This window comes from Eubalaena glacialis, chromosome 3 (assembly GCF_028564815.1).
Source record: "Eubalaena glacialis isolate mEubGla1 chromosome 3, mEubGla1.1.hap2.+ XY, whole genome shotgun sequence".
NCBI classification, from domain to species: Eukaryota; Metazoa; Chordata; class Mammalia; order Artiodactyla; family Balaenidae; genus Eubalaena; species Eubalaena glacialis.
Genome location: NC_083718.1, coordinates 153,832,677 through 153,854,964, shown reverse-complemented (window position 1 = coordinate 153,854,964; position 22,288 = coordinate 153,832,677). Strand labels below are relative to the sequence as shown.

Genomic DNA, 22,288 nt, shown 5'->3' with positions numbered 1-22,288 from the left:
TTCAGTAGAGCAACAGAATCAATGAGACAAGAGTAACCTTGGTAAAAATTGGGTTTGATACACTAATTTTTGAAAGTTAAAGTTATTTGCCAAAAGTCTACATTTGGGACAATACCAGAGAGGCAAATAGCAAGGCCCCCAAGATACCTGCAGTGTGGGAGACAAAAATAAGAAAAGGAAGCTGTACTTAATGAAAGCCAGAGCAGACCTTAGTGAAGATCCAAAAAAAACTAGCATGAAGGTTAAGAGGCCTGAGCTACAAGCTCAGCTCTGCCATAAAATAGATGAAAGATCTTGAATGACTCATTTCTTCATCCTGAAACTCAGAATTTCTCAAAAAAATTCTGTTTTATATAAAAGAAAATATATAAAGTTTGGAAGGTTAAGAGTGTAAAGGCATTCTAGAAAAATGGATATGGAAACTAAAAAGCAAAAAGAACACAATATACTAAGAAAACGTTAAGTTGTCATAGCAGCTGGACTGCTTCTTTCAGCTAGTTACTTATCTGCTATGAGTCTCAGTTTTCTTACCTAATAATAAAAGTTACTTAATAGCTTTACCATATAGATTAGTAAATAATTAAATAAATGGAAATATAGTAAAGTCCCTTATACAACTGTGTATTTTCAGTTAAAGAGAAAAACTATGTTACTCTAAGAATATAATTTTAGAGTAACATAGATGATAGTAAATATGCAGGTCTCAATATGAGGAAATAGTCATTAAGGTTACTTTTAACTCTGAAATTTTGTGACTTTAAGCTTTGCTTAAAGAGCTGCAGAGGCATTTGACAAAATCCAACATGCTTTCATTCTAAAAACTAACAGTAAGTTAAGACTGGAAGGAAATGTCCTCAATTTAATAAGGACATTTACCAAAACAAAAACCAAAAACAACTACAGGTAACATCATTAACAGTAATAAGAGACTGGATGCTTTCCTCTAACACTGAGAATAGGGCAATCAGGTCCACTCTCACATCTCCAATTCAATATTGCATTAGAGGTCATAAGTGGTGTAATAAGATAAGAAAAAAAAACAAAGGCATTCATATATAAATGATCTCTATTGCCTATGTAAAAAATCTCAAATTGACAAATAAGCTACTAAAAGTAATAAATGAGTTTAGCAAGGATGCAGAATAAAAGGTCAGTGTCATATAACTATAGACTAATAGTGAACAATTAGCAACTTAAATGTTTTAAAATAATTTCATTTATAATAGCATCAAAGAGAAAGGAAATACTTAGGCATAAATCTAACAAAACATATGTGAGATATGAATGTTGAAAAAAATACAAATCCTAAAAACAAACAAACTACAGATGAAAGTAATCAAACAAGAAACAAATAAATGGAGAAATATACATTGTTCATGGATTGAAAGAAATAATAGCATTAAAAGTCAATATGTCAAATTCTCCTAAATATGTAAAGATACAACACAATCTTAGTCAAAATCCAAACAAGCTAGCAAGGTTTTATTTTTTCCATTTTTTTTTAGAAAATAATAAGCTTATTCTAAAATTTACATGAAAAGGCAAAGGAGCTAGAATAACCAAAAATATGTTTTTAAATGATAACAAGTTGGAAGACTTATACCATCTGACTTCAAGACTTACTGTAAAACTACAGAAATCAAGACGGTGTAGAGTTGGAGAAAGAATGGTCATATAGTCCAATAAAACAGAATAGAGTCAAAATGTAGACCAACACATATACGGTCATTTGACTTTAAACAAAGATACAAAAAGAATCCAAAAGAAAAAGGGAAGGCTTCGGAACAGATGGTACTGAAGTAATTAGAAATCCATATGCAAAATATAAATTTTTAAAAAACCAAAAAAAAAATCTCAATCCATATTTGACACCATATATAAATATTAATTTTAAATGGATCATAAAATCTCAACAAATGTAACAGGATAGAAATTATATCAAGCATTTTTTCTGACCAGAACAGTATGAAACTAGAAATCAATTACAGAAAGAAAAATGGAAAAAACACAAACACATGGAAATTAAATAATCCATGTTACTAAAAGCCAATGGCTCAATGAAGAAATCAAAGAGGAAATCAGAAAATACCATGAGACAAATGAAAATAAGACAAAACTTACAAAATTTATGGGACACAGTAAAATTAGTTCTAAGAGGAAAGTTTATAGTAATACAGGCCTACCTCAAGAAACAAGAAATATCTGAAATAAACAACCTAACCTACCATCGAAAGAAATTAGAAGAATAAGAACAAATAAAGCCTAAAGTTGCCAGAAGTAAGAAAATAATAAAGATCAGAGAGGAAATAAATAAAATAGAAATCAAAAAAGCAATAGAAATGATCAATAAAATCAAGAGCTGGATTTATGAAAAGAAAAACAAAACAAACAATCCGTTAGCCAGGCTCATTAAGAAAAAAAGAGAAAGGGCCCAAATAACAAATGAAACAAAAGAGGAAAAATTACATCCAATACCACAGAGATACAAAAAATCATAAAGAGAATAACATGAACATTTATAACAACAAATCGGGCAACCTAAAGAAATGAATAAATTTCTAGAAACAAAAAATCTTCCAATACTGAATCAGGAAGAAATAGACAATCTGAATAGAAAAATCACTACTAGTGAAATTGAATTTTCAATCATAAAACTCCCAGCAAACAAAACTCCAAGACTAGAGAGCTTCACAGGAGAATTCTACCAAACATATAAAGAATTACTACCTATACTTCTCAAACTATTCCAAAAAATTGAAGAGGAGGGAACAGTCCCAAATTCATTCTATGAGGCCACCATTACCCTGATACCAAAACCAATGACACTACAAAAAATGAAAATTACAGGACAATATCTCTATTGAATGTAGATGTAAATATCCTCAATAAAATACTAGTAAACCAAATTCAACAATATTTTAAAAGGATCATACACAATGATCAAGTGATATTTACTCCAGGGATGCAAGGATGGTTCAATATCTGCAAATCACCACTTTAACAAAAAGGATAAAAATCACTTGATCATCTCAATAGATACAGAAAAAGCATTTGAAAAAATTCATCATCCATTCATGATAATAACTCCAATCAAAGTTGGTATAGAGGAAACATATCTCAACATAATAAAGGCCAGTAATGACAAACACACAGATAACATCATACTCAACATGAAAAGGTGAAATAAGACAAGGATGCCCTCTTGCAACTTCTATTTAACATAGTATTGGAAGTCCTAGTCACAGCAATCAGAAAGGAAAAAAAGGTTTCCAAATTAGAAGGGAAGAAATAAAACTGTCACTATTTGCAGATGACACCATGCTATATACAGAAAACCCTAATGTTTCCACCCAAAAAACTATTAGAACTAAATGAATTCAGTAAAGTTCCAGAAATATAAAATTAATATACAGACCTCCATTGCTTTTCTATGCACTACCAATAAACTATCACAAAGAGAAAGCAAATCTTGCTTAAAATCACATCAAAAAGAATGAGATATCTAGGAATAAACTTAACCAAGGAGGTGAAAGACCTATATTCTAAAAATTATAAAACACTGAATAAGGAAACTGAAGAAAAACACATGAAAAGATTTTCAAAGTCAAACTAAAATCACAATGATATACTACTGCATATCTATTAGAATGGCTAGGATTACAAAATACTGACAATACTAAGTGCTGGCAAGGATATGCATATCTAGGGCTCTCATACATGGCTGATGGAAACGCAAATTGATACAACCTCTTTGGCAAACAGTTTACTGGTTACTTATAAAGTTAAACATATTCTTACCATATGAGCAAGCAATGCTGCTCTCAAGTATTTACCGAAGTGAAATAAAAACTTATATTCACAAACACAAAAAAGTACAAGAATATCTATAGCAGCTTAATTCATAACTGCCAGAAACTGGAAACATCTGCAAAACTCCTTAAGTGGATAAACAAACTGTGTTTATTTATTTATTTTGCCACTTTTAAAAAATATCTTGTTTACTTACTCCTATTTATTGTCTTTCTTCTTATAATAGAACATAAGCTTCCCCAGAATAGAAGGACCTTTTCTGTCTTATTCGATGCTGATTACTGAGTACCCAGAAAAGTGTCTGGCATACCATAGGTATACCATAAATATTTGTTGAATATTAAATATAAGAAAAATAACATTAATGGAGGACTTTCTTTGTGTCAGGCAAAACTTCAATAGCTTTGTATATATTATATCAGTTAGGTAGGCAACTGAGATATTGAGAGCATAAAATACCTTGCCCAAGGTCACACAGTAAATAGCTGAAGTAGAAAACAAACGCTGGCAGTCTGATTCCAAAGCTTGTACTTAATCCAAATGAGGAAATTTAGGAAGGGTATTACAGGAAAGAGATAGCAAAATGCAGGGAGGTGTGAAACAACACGGTCGCTGCAGGAAACTACAAGAAGGCCAATAAGAATTTATGGCAAGGCAGACTAAATAGGGGCCAGATCATAAAGAGTACCATATGCCAAGATAAGAAGCTTGGACTTTAAAGGAAATAGGACCCTAGTTAAAGGGTTTGGCAGTGTAGTGGCAAGGTCAAATTCTTTGGTGAAATGTCTATTTAGGTCTTCTGCCCATTTTTTGATTAGGTTGCTTGTTTCTTTTTTTGATACTGAGCCCCATGAGCTGTTTGTATATTTCAGAGATTAATCCTTTGTCCATTACATAACTTGCACATATTTTCTCTCATTCTGAGGGTTGTCTCTTCATCTTGTTTATGGTTTCCTTTGCTGTACAAAACCTTTTAAGTTTAATTAGGTCCCATTTGCTTATTTTTATTTTTATTCTCATTATCTAGGAGGTGGGTCATAAAAGATCTTGCTGTGATTTATGTCAAAGAGTGTTTTTCCTATGTTTTCCTCTAAGAGTTTTATAGTGTCCGGTCTTACATTTAGGTCTTTAATCCATTTGGAGTTTCTTTGTGTATAAGGTGTTAGGAAGTGTTCTAATTTCATTCTTTTACATGTAGTTATCCAGTTTTCCCAGCACCACTTATTGAAGAGACTGTCTTTTCTCCATTGTATATCCTTGCCTTCTTTGTCATAGATTAGGTGACCATAGATGCGTGGGTTTATCTCTGGGCTTTCTATCCTGTACCACTGATCCATATTTCTGTTTTTGTGTCAGTATCATACTGTCTTGATTACTGTAGCTTTATAGTATAGCCTGAAGTTGGGGAGCCTAATTCCTCCAGCTCCGTTTTTCTTTCTCAAGATTGCTTTGGCTATTCGGGGTCTTTAGGGTTTCCATAAAAATAGCAAATTTTTTTGTTCTAATTCTGTGAAAAATACCATTTGTAATTTGATAGGGATTGCATTGAACCTGTAGATTGCTTTGGGTAGTATAGTCATTTTCACAATATTGATTCTTCCAATCCAGGAGCATGGTATATCTCTCCATCTGTTTGTGTCATCTTTGATTTCTTTCATCAGTATCTGATAGTTTTCTGAGTACCGGTCTGTTGCCTCCTTAGGTAGGTTTATTCCTAGGTATTTTATTCTTTTTGTTGTGATGGTAAATGGGATTGTTTCCTTAATTTCTCTTTTTGATCTTTCATTGTTTGTGTGTAGGAATGCAAGAGATTTCTGTGCATTAATTTTGTATCCTGCAACCTTGCCAAATTCACTGATTAGTTCTAGTAGTTTCCTGGTGGCATCTTCAGGATTTTCTATATATAGTATCATGTCATCTGCAAACAGTGACAGTTTTACTTCTTTTCCAATTTATATTCATTTCTTTATCTTCTCTGATTGCCGTGGCTAGGACTTCCAATACTATGTTGAATAATAGTGGTGACAGTGGACATCCTTGTCTTGTTCCTGATCTTGGAGGAAATGCTTTCAGTTTTTCACCATTGAGAATGATGGTGGCTGTGGGTTTGTTGTATATGGCCTTTATTATGTTGAGGTAGGTTCCCTCTATGTCCACTTTCTGGAGAATTTGTATCACAAATTGGTGTTGAATTTTCTCAAAAGCTTTTTCTGCATCTATTGAGATGATCAGATGGTTTTTATTCTTTAATTTATTAAAATGGTGTATCACATTGATTGATTTGCATATATTGAAGAATCCTTGCATCCCTGAGGTAAATCCCACTTAATCATGGTGTATGATCTTTTTAACGTGTTGTTGGAGTCTGTTTGCTAGTATTTTGTTGAGGATTTTTGCATCTACGTTCATCAGTGATATTGGTCTGTAATTTTCTTTTTTTGTGATATCTTTGTCTGGCTTTGGTATCAGGGTGATGGTGGTCTCATTGAACGAGTTTGGGAGTGTTCCTCCCTCTGCAATTTTTTGGAAGAGTTTGAGAAGTATAGGTGTTAGCTCTTCTTTAAATGTTTGATAAAATTCGACTGTGAACCATCTGGTCCTGGACATTTGTTTGTTGGAAGATTTTTAATAACAGTTTCAATTTCAGTAATTGTGATTGGTCAGCTTACATTTTCTAATTCTTCCTGGTTCAGTCTTGGAAAATTGTAGCTTTGCAAGAATTTGTCCATTTCCTCTAGGTTGTCCATTTTATTGGCAGATACTTGGTTGTAGTAGTCTCTTATGTTCCTCTGTATTTCTGTGGTGTCCATTGTGATTTCTCCTTTTTCATTTCTAATTTTATTGACTTGAGTCCTCTCACTTTTTTTCTTGGTGAGTCTGGCTAAACATTTATTAATTTTGTTTATCTTCTCAAAGAACCAACTTTTAGTTTTATTCATCTTTGCTATTGTTTTCTTTGTTTCTATTTCATTTATTTCTGCTCTGATCTTTATGATTTCATTCCTTCTACTAACTTTGGGTTTTCTTTGTTCTTCTTTATCTAGTTGCTTTAGGTGTAAGGTTAGATTGTATATTTGATACTTTTCTTGTTTCTTGAGGTGAGATTGAATTGCTATAAACTTCCCTCTTAAAACTGCTTTTGCTGCATCCCATATGTTTTGGGTCATCATGTTTTCGTTGTCATTTTTTTCGAGGTATTTTTTAACTTCCTCTTTGATTTCTTTAGTGATCTCTTGGTTATTTAGCAGTGCACTGTTTAGCCTCCATGTGTTTGTGTTTTTTACAGTTTTTTTTCCTGTAATTGATTTCTAATCTCATAGCCTTGTGGTCAGAAAAGATGCTGGATATGATTTCAATTTTCTTAAATTTTCCGAGGCTTGATTTTTGACCCAAGATGTGATCTATCCTGGAGAATGTTCCATGTGCATTTGAGAAGAAAGTGTATTCTGCCACTTTCGGATGGAATGTACTATAAATATCAATTAAATCTATCTGGTCTATTGTGTCATTTGAAGCTTGTGTTTCCTTATTTATTTTCTGTCTGGATGATCTATCCACTGGTGGAAGTGGGGTGTTAGAGTGTTACTATACCCCACTATTATTGTCTTACTGTCGACTTCCCCTTTTATGTCTGTTAGCATTTGCTTTATGTGTTGAGGTCCTCCTATGTTGGGTGCATAAATATTTATAATTGTTATGTTTTCTTCTTGAATTGTTCCCTTGATCATTATGTAGTGTACTTCCTTACCTCTCTTGTAACAGTGTTTATTTTAAAGTCTATTTTATCTGATACGAGTATTGCTACCCCAGCTTTCCTGTGATTTCCATTTGCACAGAGTATCTTTTTCCATTCCCTCACTTTCAGTCTGTATGTGTCCCTAGGTCTGAAGTGGGTCTCTTGTAGACAGCATATATATGGGTCTTGTGTTTGTATCCATTCAGCCAGTCTATGTCTTTTGGTTGGAGCATTTAATCTGTTTACATTCAAGGTCATTATCGATATGTATGTTCCTATTACCTTTTTCTTAATTGATTTGGGTTTGTTTTTGTGGGCCTTTTTCTTCACTTGTGTTTCCTGCCTAGAGAAATTTCTTTAGCATTTGTTGTAAAGTTGGTTTGGTGGTGCTGAATTCTCTTAACTTTTGCTTGTCTGTAAAGCTTTTAATTTCTCCATTGAATCTGAATGAGATTCTTGCTGGTTAGAGTAATCTTCATTGTAGGATTTCCCTTTCATCACTTTAAATATATCCTGCCACTCCTTTCTGGCCTGCCGAGTTTCTGCTGAAAAATCAGCTGATAACCTTATGGGGATTCCCTTGTATGTTATTTGTTGCTTTTCCCTTGCTGCTTTTAATATTTTTTCTTTGAATTTAATTATTTGTTAGTTTAATTAATATGTGTCTTGGTGTGTTTCTCCTAGAGTTTATCCTGTATGGGACTCTCTGTGCTTCCTGGACTTGTGTGGCTATTTCCTTTCCCATGTTAGGGAAGTTTTTGACTATAATCTCTTCAAATATTTTCTCAGCCCCTTTCTCTTTATCTTCTTCTTCTGTGATCCCTCTAATTTGAATGTTGGTGTATTTAATGTTGTCCCAGAGGTCTTTGAGACTGTCCTCAATTCTTTTCATTTTTTTTTTCTTTATTCTACTCTTTGGCAGTTATTTCCACCAGTCTAGGACTGGAGTTGTGAGGCAGTTGTGTAGAGCCGGGTCTTGGTGCCGAGATGAGGACCTCCAGGAGACCTCACTCTGATTAATATTCCCTGGGGTCTTAGGTTGTCTATTAGTCCAGCGGTTTGGACTCAGCACTCCCACCACAGAAGTTCAGGCCCAACCCCCGTCTTGAGAACCAAGATCCCACAAGCCCCACAGCACGGCAAAAGAAAAGAAAAAAAAAAATGGAGCAGTACAATAACAAAGCATAAATATAAAATAAAATTAGAAAAATAAAAACTTTATTAGAAAAAATAAAAATATAAATGAAACAACAGAACCACAACCTAAAAAAAAAAGAAGTCGGAAAAGGTCTTGGGGGGCGGAGCTTAGGTGGGGGTGGGGCTTAGGCAGGGCAGGGTTTAGGGTGGGTGGGGCCTAGGCTCAGGACCTGCACAGCTGGAAAAGGCAGCACGGCCAGAGGGGGCCTCAGAGTGCAAACTGCAGAGGTAAGGCCCTGGGTGGGCATGTGGGGGGTGAGGGGTGTGGGGGTTTAGGCTCAGCTTAAGGGAGCCTCAGAGGGTGGAGGATTAGGCCTGGGACCTCACCAGGCTCTCTGGGGCCCAAGTGGGCAGGGGAAACGCTGGCCACATTCCTTTCTGATCCTCCGCTCTCCCGAGGGCCTCTCTCCATTCCTGTTGATCCCCTCACTGTGGTTGGGCTCGTCCTGAGCATGGAACCCCTCCCCTCCCCCAGCCACCCCTCAGGAGCACTGGTCCCATCCATCCAGCCTCTACTTTTCCTCCTCCTTCCCTCCCCACAACATCTAACCCAGTCACTCAGGGGTTCCTCCCATCCCCTTAGGTGTCTGTGGTCCCCCACCAGTGCCTAGTAGGTGCCCTAGTTGTGAGGAGACGCGAACTCTATGTCCTCCTAGTCCTCCATCTTGACTCTGCCACCTGAGAGCAGGAAATGATTTTAAAGGTAGTAAAACCAAGGGGCAAGTTTTATTTTGCCATCTATAAAATGAAGATAATAATAATACCAGCCTCTCAGAGTTGTTGGGAAGATTCCATATAAACATTTAGTGCAGTACTGGCACAGCGTAAGTGATCAATAAATGGTGGTAATATTAATATCATGATAGTTATCATTATTTCTATTTTTAGATATGGATGCACAAGGAAGACTCTAAGGTAACTCCTATGTTTTCAATTTGAATGACTGCACGGATAGTAGTAAATTCACTGGAATGTCGAGCAGGCAGAAGCAGCAGATCAAGAGGGTAAGATAAAGAGCTCATTTTATAAATGATGAGCTTGAGATACCCATGAGACATTCAGTGGTGATGTCCAAAAGGCAGTTCAAAGTAGGAGTTTTGATATCAGGAGAGATTTTCAAGTATAGACAGTATTGGGAATATGGAAAAGAAATGTAAGATGTAATGATATGAGATGGAATCATGTATAAATGTTTAAGGATTTTGTAGAAGAGAAACCCATGAAGGAGAATCAGAAGAAATAGGCAAGAAGATACAAGGAGAATCAAAAGAGAGAAATACCAGGAAAGACAAGGTAACAGAATTTCCAACAGCAAACTGTCAACAGTATCAAATGCAAGATAAATTCAGATAATGAGTATAATATGTCTGTTGAGTTTAACAATATGAATATCACTTATGACTATTACAGTAATGAAATGCCTATTTAATAAATACTACAAAGTATAATGCCAGCTAAGTCTATATTTGAATGCTGTCATTTTAAATTATGATAATAGTGCCTGGTCTAATTGATATAATGAACAAATAGACTAACATTATAAACACAAAAATGCATTGATATATATGTACATCATGATTATAAATATACAAATAATTTTGGGTATAGTTCTTAGACTTACCACCAATTCCCAGAAACTCAAAATTTTCTCTGTAAAAGATTTTAAGTAAAAACAATAGAAGCCAACTTGAAAGAATAAAAATGTGTTCATGTTGGCAGTGTTTACAGTAAAACAGAAATAACATAGCTGATATGCAAATTCTTTAAGCTTTCCATATTTTCTATATATTGAATGCTACCCTACTTTCTGAATGTTTCCTTGAACAAAGAACTTCTGACTCCATGAATCAGAAATATAGCTAACTTATGGTGTATCTTATAAAGACCATCCTAAAGTAAATGTGCCACCAACTTCATTCAACAAGTGAGTTTACTTAAGCTAATAAAAATATGTACCCATGTTGCAGACACTATTCAGGTCTTTTATTAACATCTATTATCAATCTTTCAAACATTACCTCAAGGCCAGTGGTATTAAACCAAATTTAAAGGTGAATAACTGAAGTTTAGTGGGGTTATGTAACTTGTCCAAGGACACAAAGCTGGCAAGTAACAGAATGAAGATTCTGACACCAAAGCTCATGCTTTTTCCCACTACACTCTAATATTATCACTACTCCTGAACAATCAGAAGTAAGAGATGTTTTTAACATGCCAGTATACTTGAGAAAGATTTCTCTACTCTTTCCTTTCCTTACTGCTAAGACGGTTTCTTCTCCCAAACCCAACCTTTGTGAGAATAGCTCTATTTGCATTATCACTTAGTCTTCTGTAAGTTGCCTCTTTATATCCTTGGCTTACTTGGTTTTGTTTTTCTTTTTTTCTGGTGAAAGTTCTTTATGTATTTTGGATACCAATCTTATATCTGTAATATATTGCACAAATTTCTTTTCCCAGAATAGTACATATCTTTCAACTTTAGGTCTTTGTCACATAGACTTTATTTTTACAAGCTCAGAAGTATCTATCTATTTCTTTATAATTTTGCTTTCCTGTGCCTTGCATAAGAAATTCAACCCTATTCCAAAGCCAATAACATATTTATTGTTTATCTATTTTCATAGTTTAAATTTTTAATTTGTTTGCATATTTAAGTCTTTAATCCATCTAAAAGGTTTTTCAAAATAATTTGAGATGGGGTGCTCTTTGTCATACAACTCTATTGATTGAATAGGCCCTACTATTCCTACTATTTTATAATACAAACTCTGCCATATATCAAGTTTCCTTATATAAACAGCCTTGTTTCTGAGTTCCAGTTTGTCCATTTAGACTATTTGTTTATTTTTATTCAAATGCCATTCTATTTTAATCACTATTCTATAAATAAAAGTTATTAGCTGAAATACAAGTTTCTATAAAATAAACATATACCTACTCATTATTCTTCTTCAAAGTTGGCTTAGCTATTTTTGACCCTTTGCTTTTCTGCATGAATTTTACAATTAGCTTATCAAGTTCTATGAAAAGAATTTGACAAGGATCATGATTGGAATTGTATTAAAGGGTGATTTTGGGAGAACTGACATCTTTATAATATTGAGCTTTCACTTCCAAAAACATAGTTTGAATCTCATTTTATCAGATTATCCTTCAACTATCTCTCCTTATTGATGTTATCTCTGTACTCCTCTGTCATTCCTTCTCATTTTTCAATGATTGTTGTTCAGACCTCACTGACATTTCTCCAATATATACAGAGACAATATTTCCAACACTCTGGGTACTTTGAGTTCCTCCTCTCCAATATCTTATCTTCCATTATATACCTCTAGCTGCTCCCATAGTCATACTATACACCTTGATATTTCCAATAGTTACAATAATTGCAATTCCTTCAATTTTCTTTTAGTCATTCTACTACCTAATGACAACCTCTTTGCAGCTTATTCACTATCGTACAATAACCACTGACTTCATAAGAATCTCCAACAAGAGTATATAAAAATCCCTGTTTGCCTAGAAAAGTTCTAGTTTATGCCTGTTGTCCAGTTGTAATTATTAGAGCATCTTTTACTCTCAAAATTGACTGATTGGATATAAAGATTGACATTGGATGGTATAGTTATGCTACTTTCAATGCACTGATCCATCGTGTTTTTACTACCCTTCACCTTTTCATGACTCCCCATCCCCTTACTGTACTCTCTTCTCTAAGTTTGCTTGCATGTGTCCTGGACTCTCTCAACTTTCTCTTATTTTGTTGTCTGTATTGCAAAAAAACACAACCATGGTCTGCTTCCAGCCATAATGGATTGTCTGGTAATAAATTTACCCTCCCTCCATAAATAACTAGAATGCTGGACCAAAACATATAAAACTTGTTTTTAAGACAGTGGACAGTAGGCAACTCATGACTGATCCCTGAGAGGGGGAAATAAGGTAAGGCATCAGAAATCACTAAAGATTTCTGTCTGTAGGCACATTTTGAACTATGATGCAAGGCAAAGGAGCTCATGAAAAATGTGGATACCTCACTGAGTTAAACAGAAATTGGAGTTTACAGAGTTGGGTTGGTGATGATGTGGCTGGAATTACAGAACAGAGAGCACTTGAGAAGACAAAACTATGCACAGAAAAACTCCAGAAACTGACATAGGGCTCAACTTGATTCTTTGGCTGAATGCAAAGCTGTACATACATAAGGTAAGACTCCATGAGAATAAGCAAAGAACAATTACTAAAAAGTGGTAGAACAATTCCAAGAACTCACACAGAGCTGGGAGACATTCAAACCCAAACAAATCCTAACACTTCACTAGAGACTCCAGAAGTATCACATCTTAGTAGCAGAGTTAAACTGGCCCTAAAGTTCAGGCTACTCTAGACCTGCCTTAGTAATACTTAAAAGCAAGCCTTGATGTTCACAATGGAGTAACTGGTTCCACATCTACCTAATACCATAAACAACTAAAAAACTGAATAAAATATTTGAAATAGATGTTTTCAGACACTGGATAATTAGCATCACAAAGGTGGGATCCCTAATAGAAGGGAAACAAATGAGATAATTCCTATGATAACTCTAGCTTTCAAGACAGAGGGATGGGAGATGCTCTAATTGTAACCAGACAGATTAAAAAGACCCCTTTGAACATCTGAAGCACTCAGTAGATACTCCAGAAGGGTCGTGTCTGGACCCAGAAAGACCCAACAACCATCACTACATTAGGCCTGCACTAAGAAAACTTAAATAAGCCTATGTGTATCGTTGAGGGCAAAGAGAAAGACAAAAAATAGACATAATATATAAAAGAATTAATTAAATAGTATATTATAAAGTGATAGTTTCTAAAAGAAAAAGTAGAATAGAGTATGTGGGGTGTGTGGAGGAGGACAAAATGAATAGTCACTAGGATTGGCCTCATAGAGAATGTGGCATTTGAGCAAAGACAAAGGAAGTAAGGAAATTTGTTATACAAATATCTGGTAGAAAGGGCAAATGGGAATAGTCATTGCCCTAAGCCATAAGCCAATGCTCTAAGGTGGAAACATGCCTGGCTTGAGGTACAGCAAAGAAGCCAGAGCTGTGTGGGCAAGGCAGAAAGTAGTAGGAAATGTGGTCAAAGAAGTGCGTATGTTGTAGGGTAGGATAGGTGGGTTGGACCAATGATTTTGCAGGATCTAGTGGACCATTTTAGAGATATCATCTTTTACTCTGAGATGCAAAAATTAATTAGAGGAGTTTAACAGAGTAGTCATATGATATGACCTACATCATAAAATTACTCCCATTTCCCTGTTAAGAGTACACATTAAAGACAGGGTAGGCATAGAATATAAACAGGGAGCCAGTTAGGAGGCTTTCGTCACAGACATAGAAAGTAATTGGCAGAGCTAGGCCTGGAATTCAGGCATGTCTAATATAGAGTACATATTCATAACGATTACAATTTGCTTGATGATGATGATTATGTTGATGATGATGATGATGATGATATTTTGCAATAGCAGATTTGAAAGAAGAAGAAAGAAGATGAAGAAAAGGACTAGAAGAAGGAGAAAGAGAAGGAAGAAGAGCAGAACAAAAACAGTAGTAATAATCTAGTGATAATTTGTTGTGGTAGTTTTTCCTTTCACTGTTTTTAGTCTTATTTCTACTGTTGAGGTGTTTTAGTAAAAACAATAGCCATCAAGTAGTGAATCTCTATTATCTATCTACCAAACACCATGGTAGGCTCTTTAGCTGCATTTTCCCATTTAATTTGCACAACACTCACATGAAGTAGTATTATCATCTTTGCTTTACAGATGGAAAACTGAGGTGCCAAGAGATTAATTTAACCGATCAATGGTAAAATAGCTCATAAGTATGACTCAGTATATAAACCCAAGTCTGTTTGAATCCATTGTCCTGCGATCTTTCTACCATGATATGTTGCCTCTGTTTACTGTCAAATCTGGCCATAGCCAGGATGAAGTTTTATTGAGACTGAAATCTCCAGGATGGAGACTAAAGCAGCAGCAAACTCTTGGAATTTTTAAAGTCCAATTCAGACATGTCATATATAAAAGTGTGTGTGTGTGTGTGTGCACGCATGCGTGTGTGTATTTAAGCTACATTACTGCTTATAATAATGTGAGAAATATTTCATTGTTAAAAAAAAAAACTTCTAAAACAAAATTTCACATTATATACCTCAGAGGAAACTCTGTTGGCACACCCAGACAAAACAGGATTGATGAATTAAGAAAGAGTCAAAATGATAAATTGGTATGTTTTGTTGTCTCACGTTACTGGAATGCAGTTAATTCCTTTATGACTAGAGGCCTGAAACATTGCATTATATTCAAAGTAAGAGAGAAAAAAGAAACAATTTATTCTAAATGTATGAACTTCTGAGTTCATTAAACATTTCAAAACAAGAAATTAAAGAAAAAGCATCTCACTGACTGCTGATAGGACAGAAAAAATACCATAAATTGTCTGGCAGCAACTTAGAAATATGAATAAAGAGTTTTTAAAATATTAATATACTTTGCCCATCAATTTCCCTCAAGGAATTTATCCTAAGGAAGCAAAATGAAATCTGGGTAACACTTCACGCATAAAGATGTTTACTACAGTGTTATTTATAACAACCGATAATGGAAAATAATCTTTATGCCCAAGATTTAAAGAAATGGTCCAATAGTACATAGCTATTGTGCAGCCATGTTTATGAGGTTTTTAATGACAGAAAATTGCTTGTGATACCACTTAGCTTCCTTATAAGTCAGATATAAAAATGTATATATGGTACAAATTTAATTATGCTCCAAAAATAAAATAGAAAATAAATAAGCCTAGAAGTAAATATGCCAAAAGTTAATAGTATTTGCTTCCAGGTAGTAAGATTATGGGTGTGTGTTTCGGGGGGTGGGGGGGCATGTGCTTTTTCTCTGCTTCTAATAATTATCTATATTTTCCAAATTTTCTACAGTGAGCATTGGATACTTTTATAATCAGAAAGGGGAAAAAATTAACTCAAAGAGATAAAAAGATTATAAAGGAAAGAAAACAGTTTCAACAGTCCAGGCACATCATTTTATTTTTTCTTATTGGCTGAAGTTTTACCATATTTAAATAGAAAGATTTGCTTTCACATCACACGAGTGTTCTGCTGCATCAATAATAAATTTCTACATAAGAATATTTAATACAGGTTTTTCAGAGAGAAAATTACTTTTCAATAAAGATACTGGGAAGTTTAGTTATCATAGATTCTTGCAAATGTACTATTTAACAACTACTTCAGGGGGTTAATATATCGGTCCTGGAATACAGCACCATATGTTCCAAGCTTTTATCACTTTCTAAAAACATAAGGAAGATAACCCAAAAGCTAGACCTGTTTATACAGTATATTTGATGCTTTGATTTTTAGTGGAGTCAGCCTTTGATGACTAATATTTCTTTTGCCCGCTAGTACCAAACCCTAAATAAGGCTCCTGACTAGATTACATTCATGAAGGTCTCATTTTAAAGGAAATTGGAGAGATGGAAAAAGATTACAGGAAGACACATCATAAAAACAGGCCTCACAAGTCAAACTTAATAGTAAAACCATTCTTTTTCATGTAGACAACCATGAAAACAAATATCCTGTGAGCTAGAGATATGTATTATATCTTTCCAGCAGATCTTTATGCCTTCTTGAGACAGATTTCCATAACTGTATAATGTGATTACAGTTGATGAAGCAATGGCCCACAGAAAGAGGCTGATAAAGCATCAGGCTCCAGGAAACCAGATAAACATGCTCATGATTTCTAATTGTAACAAGGGTAGGATAACACTGGATATGAAGATCGAACTCAGACAGACCGAGCAAATATTGGTTCCTTCAACTTTAAAAATAAGTATCCATAAAACAGCACCAACTCTCTTATTAGAATAACTTGGAACATATTCATGTTACTTCCTTGATTGATAGAGAAGATTCAAAAGAGACTGTATGACTTTAACATGTAGTATGAAAATTATAACACCCTGCAAGAGACATTTTAAGCAACAAAATGAATATACCTGTAAGCAAACTAGAAGAGCAAAGAACAAGAAACTTTGAAATGTATGACCAACTTGTCCAAAAGACTATCCCAGGTGATATATAACAAGAAACACATTTTCCTAACACTCTAGCCATCCCACCGCTCTGCAACCCCCACACCTGACCATAGGAGCTACATAAGGATAGTCTTTATGAGAGACTAACATGAAAGAAAAACTAGACTAGGAATTCAACATGGACCAAAGTTAAAAAAAAAACCACTATAATTTCAGAGTTTCTGTTAGGTCTCTACTTAGCAAAGGGTATAAGAACAGACTTTGTTCCTTGAAAAGTAATAGGTCTCATTTGTTAGGAGTTAGTGGATTCCTGGTTACAGTAGGCAAGTTGAAAGGTATGCATGTGCTGTGCATAAACAGGAAAAGAGTAATCCCCTTTATGAATTTAGAAATCCTGGCAGATTATACTGCTTTAAAGAAAATGTTTCCTTTCCTTAATATGAATTGACTATACTGCCTCAGAATTACTGTTTGCTTTTCAGTGGTGTGTGTATGTGACAATTGTAAGTTACTGACATGAGACAGGCACACCAACAGAAGAATGAGGGGTATATGCTTACCTCATGGTAGCAAAGATATCTTCATAGGGAACCCAAACTTGGAGTGCCAAGATTCAGTCTTGTACATGTGGCTAAAGCCTCCTGTTGTGAGTTATACTCTCAAGAGTCAGTAACATAGACTTTGGAAAAAGCACTTTGAGGACCATTGATTGTCTTGCTGGAATAAGAGGGACAATCCTAGGGACAGGTGAAGCCCTGTAGGCAAAGTGTAGGTTTCCCAAAGGTCGTTTCAGGGAAGGAATATTATTCTTACTATGAAAAACTGAAAAAGGAATTCTCTCATGGGAGAGTAAGTCAAACTAAGAAGCAAAGCAAGGAAGTAAAGTTTGTCCTAGAGCAACAATCTGTGTGAGGTTTAACTTTTTTCCCACTGTCCTAAATTGCTATATCATATATAGCTAACCATGTTCAAAGCTCTCTCGTATATTTAATTCCTTCTAGTTAGCCCTAAACATCAGTAAGCATTACATACACCCAGTCCTGTGTCAGTGGTGTTGTAGAAAATTAAAAGAATCAGTAGTAAAGTGAAGTGGCTGTTCCTGAACCCCTCTTCTGCTGAAGCCAGCATGCCAGGAACAGCATTGTGTCAAGGACAAATGAGGGTCCCTAAATTCCAGACACTGACCACTGCCTACCTAACACATGACTCAAGTTGCAGTTGAAAGAAAACAGAGAGAAGCAAGCAACAGGTGAAAGAGCAAGCAGAATAGATTGACGTGGGAAGGGAAATTAAACAAACTCCTCACTTTCTCCCAAATATGCTAGAAAAAAATGACCCTGAAGGAAGAAGGCAGATGTTAGATTATAGGGCTATGCTTCATTTGCTTAAAAGAATCCTATCACTATGTGTACAAAGTTTGTGCAAAGTCTTCCAGAATCAGCTGTCTCAATATAATAATGATAACTGATTTCTTAGGGTTAGATTTTTATTAATGTTTTTCAAAGCATATGTCGTTAGTTCTATTTTCATCAATACTTTGTTCAAAACAGATTTGAACAGGATTATAAAAAATACACTGTTATGTTAGAAAATGTAGATGAAGTAATCGTGGTTAAAGATAGATTAATACTATCAGAAAAACAGAAAAGTTAGTGTACAAAAACAGAAGCAAAAAAGCTTTCCAGAGTCATTATATTGGGCTATAAAATTGGCTCAGAGTTTTCCAGCAGCCAAAGCAAAGGGAAAAGTAGGATGAGTTATAAGAATCATATTGTTAAGATAGAAACACCTTGTTATATAGGAGAAGAAAAGCTTTTTCTGAAACTGAGTCTTGTGAAAAAAATAACATACAGAACAGCACTCTATAATAAACATAATAGCAAGTCACTTGCAATGGTTCCTTATAGTGTCCCCCAAGGAAGCCTAGCACATAACGCTAATGCTTCCATCGGTAAAGAACACTTTGAGTTCTCAGATAATCTATTTGTTTTTTTCATAACCACCATATAACAAAAGTCAGCATATTATACCTGTTACTCTCTATCTCTTAAAATAAAATGATATCACTACAGCACATATACAAGAATATATTCCTAATATGGTCATTATTTTGATATTACTAAAATAACACAAAAGCATAATCTTCCTACCAAAACCACACTGAAGGTATCCACTATTTCTCTCACCTGTGATTCTTTCACGTTCTCAACAGTAAAGTTGAACCAGACTCGGAAGCGTGGATTACAGGTATCCGGCCTAATGAATAAATCATACTCAAACTCAGAGACCTGGTCCACCCGTCCAAGGTTACCTGTTAATAAAAATTAAGAGAACTGGGTTTTAATAGAAGTTCATGAAGCTCAGTGGTACATACATTTAAATATTATGAGCTCTGACAATGACATTTGTCATCACTCAGTACTTATAGGTTCATTTTTCACAATCTGCAGGGCTGCCAACTCTGAATGTAGTCCAGAAAGAGGAGGTTTTCAGCTAGTCTAGGCTGTGGTACAAGCAACTCTTTCTATCTTTATGACCTAGCAGATCTATTTGTGCTACAAGTATCTTTGACAGATTGGGATGCTATATAGAGCATGTGGCAAGTGCCTGTGAACCAAGTAAGAATCACAACCAAACTTCAGTTTCCTAGTTAGAAAACCAAAGATGATAATACCTCATGTATTTTGTATTAAGCATTATAGTATACAAATTACCTCTAATATATTTGATCTTGTTTAATTCTCACAACACGGCTATGCAGTTTGTACTGTGTTTGGTGTATTTCCGAACTTCTATCAGAACATGTTAGAGAATATATAAAGCAGAGTAAGGTTTAAACAAAAATTAGAAGTAGTTGCTACATAACAATAATAATGGTAAAGTCGCAAACAACCATGAGATTAATTTCCATTTCCTCCACCAACAGAACAGGCATATCAAAAATGTATATACTTGGGTGTGAGTCCCATTCTTTGTCTCTCCTCTCTCTGCCTGATATTCTCATGAGTGGTAAATTGCCCAAAATGTTAACAGTGGGATGGGATAAAAATAAAAGCTAAGAGTCTTGTGAATTCTCAAACCAGATAATCAACAACTAAAGAAGAGTAAACACGACTATAGAAAGCAACAAAGCAATTGATTGAGAAGTCAGTATAGTATTGTACTTGAAGAGCACAGCAACATCCTACTTTTAACAGTAAGGTCCTAGTGTATAGCACAGGGAACGATATTCAATATCCTGGGATAAACCATAATGGAAAAGAATATAAAAAAGAATGTATATATGTGTATAACTGAGTCACTCTGCTGTACAGCAGAAATTAACACAACACTGTAAATCAACTATACTTCAATTTAAAAAAAATTTAAAAATAATAATTCCATAAGTCATCCCCCAAAAATGAGCTCTAGCCTATCTTTCTCCAAAAGAACACTCAGAATTAAACTTTAACCTTATATCCACCAAAGTTTTAAATTATTTCTTTTACTAGTTCTACTGGCATGTCACTTGTTTTTCTGAGCAACAGTTGTAGTAGATGCAGTACTAGCCTGGGAATCATCAGACCTGAATTCGAGCTCAGTTGACTCACTGTGCAACAATGGGTAAGTTACTTACCCTCTCAGGGCCTCATCTGCAAAATGAGAATATTGAGTTACCTAACTTCTAAGGTTCCTTTCAGCTGTAACATTCTTTGGCTGCCTGATTCTAGGATTGATCAGGCAGTGATCCAAGACAATAAGAGAACACTTCCTTCAAAACCAAATCAATTAATCTTAGGGTGATTTTTGTCTGCTCTCATTAAAATGTGGGTGGAGAAACCAAACTTATTCCTCCTTCCAGAACCAGACCGATCAGTTACCTCAAGTTAAGTACATAAATATTTTAAAAAATGCATCGATGGGAAAATACAAATAAGAACTAATCAGGACCAAAAGCTTTTAATTTTTCTAGTTTCAATTGTCTTCAGAATTTCCAAGGAGATTCTTCAATGAAATGGTCCTTTCAAATATTATCCTCCAAAAATATTTACTAAGCTTCTGTTGTAGAGGGCAGAACACTTATTACATGAGAGGACTAAACTTGAAATCAGAAGATCTAGACTCAAGTTTTATCTCTGTCACTTACTGAGTGACCTTGGAAAATTCACTTAACCTCTATCAACCTCTGCTTTTTCAACTATAAAGTAAGAATCATATAAATAGAAATATGAATATTTATCTCTAAGTTAATTAATGAACATTAATTTTAACTAGTATATAACTGATATTAACACGAATTTTCAATAGAAAATTAACATTTTCTGAGCATTTCTACATGCCACATACTGTCCCAAATGCTAGGTATACTAACCTATTTAATTCTCACAACAACACTCACGTGGTAGAAACCATTACTATCCCCGTTTTACATGTGAAAAAAACAAGGGACGAAGATATAAAATAACTTATCCAAAGCTATACAGCATGTAAGCAAGTATGAGTCAGCTGGGATTTGAATTCAAACAATATGTCTCTAGCCACTAGACAACAGCTTCTACTAAAAAAGCTGGTTGGAAGAATATAAAGATAATACACACTGAAGGTACAATATAAGTTATAATCCTTAATAAAAACTTACTATCCTTAAAACAACAAAAAGTGAAAAAGCCACTATTTTCTTGACTTCTAAAAGTTCATGGTTGAAAAATTAAACATTAATGTACATTTCAACGCTCAAAGGAAAGAAGATTTTTATTTTGTTTTTAATTCTGGAGCACTATAAATGGATTCTGATTAATAATAACATGTCTTAAAATTGTTGCTATGTATTGTGCCTAATAATAATGCACCATATGTGTCTTAAAATTTACAGTTTCAAAATTATTTCAGATCCTTTATATTACTAAAGCCTCACCATGACCCCATAATGAGTAAACTGAGACTCAGGAATGTTTAGTGCTTGCTTAAGTTCATGCTTTAAAGCACCATGGCGAGACCTTGAAACAAAGACTTCTGACTCCACTGTGTTATGCTTTGGAATATACCATAGCTACAGCCAATTCATTTCTTCAGCCATTCAATCAGTTATTCATTCAAAAAGTACTATACTATGTACTATAAAATAGAACAGATAGTAAGTCAAACAAAAAGGTCTTTGCTTTCACTAAGTTTACAGTTCCAAATAATAATAAGCATCTGGTCTTTGGTCTTCTGTAACTATTCTGTTGGCCTTCTTCACCATTTCTATGAGGAGTATTCTCTCTGTGTGTATGCATAAAAATGCTTTCCTTGTATTACCAGTAATATTTCAACAAAGTGCCAATTGATGATGTTCTGAAAACAGCTATTGAAATAAGCTGACCATGCCTCTATATCATCTGGTTCCCTTCCACTTATATGAAAGGAAAGAAAAAAAAAACAAATAAGAATTTAAAATATAGGACAAATACAAAAAAAAA

At 34.6% G+C, this 22,288-nt stretch overlaps 1 protein-coding gene across 1 annotated transcript in view; it reads right to left on the bottom strand.

Moving 5' to 3' along the window:
• AGBL4 (AGBL carboxypeptidase 4) overlaps window positions 1-22,288 on the bottom strand; it is a 1,403,755-nt gene that overhangs the window by 1,135,248 nt on the left and 246,219 nt on the right. The window contains exon 3 of the mRNA XM_061183995.1: window positions 19,037-19,161. Coding sequence (XP_061039978.1) covers window positions 19,037-19,161 — 125 coding nt within the window. The remainder of the gene's footprint in view (window positions 1-19,036; window positions 19,162-22,288) is intronic.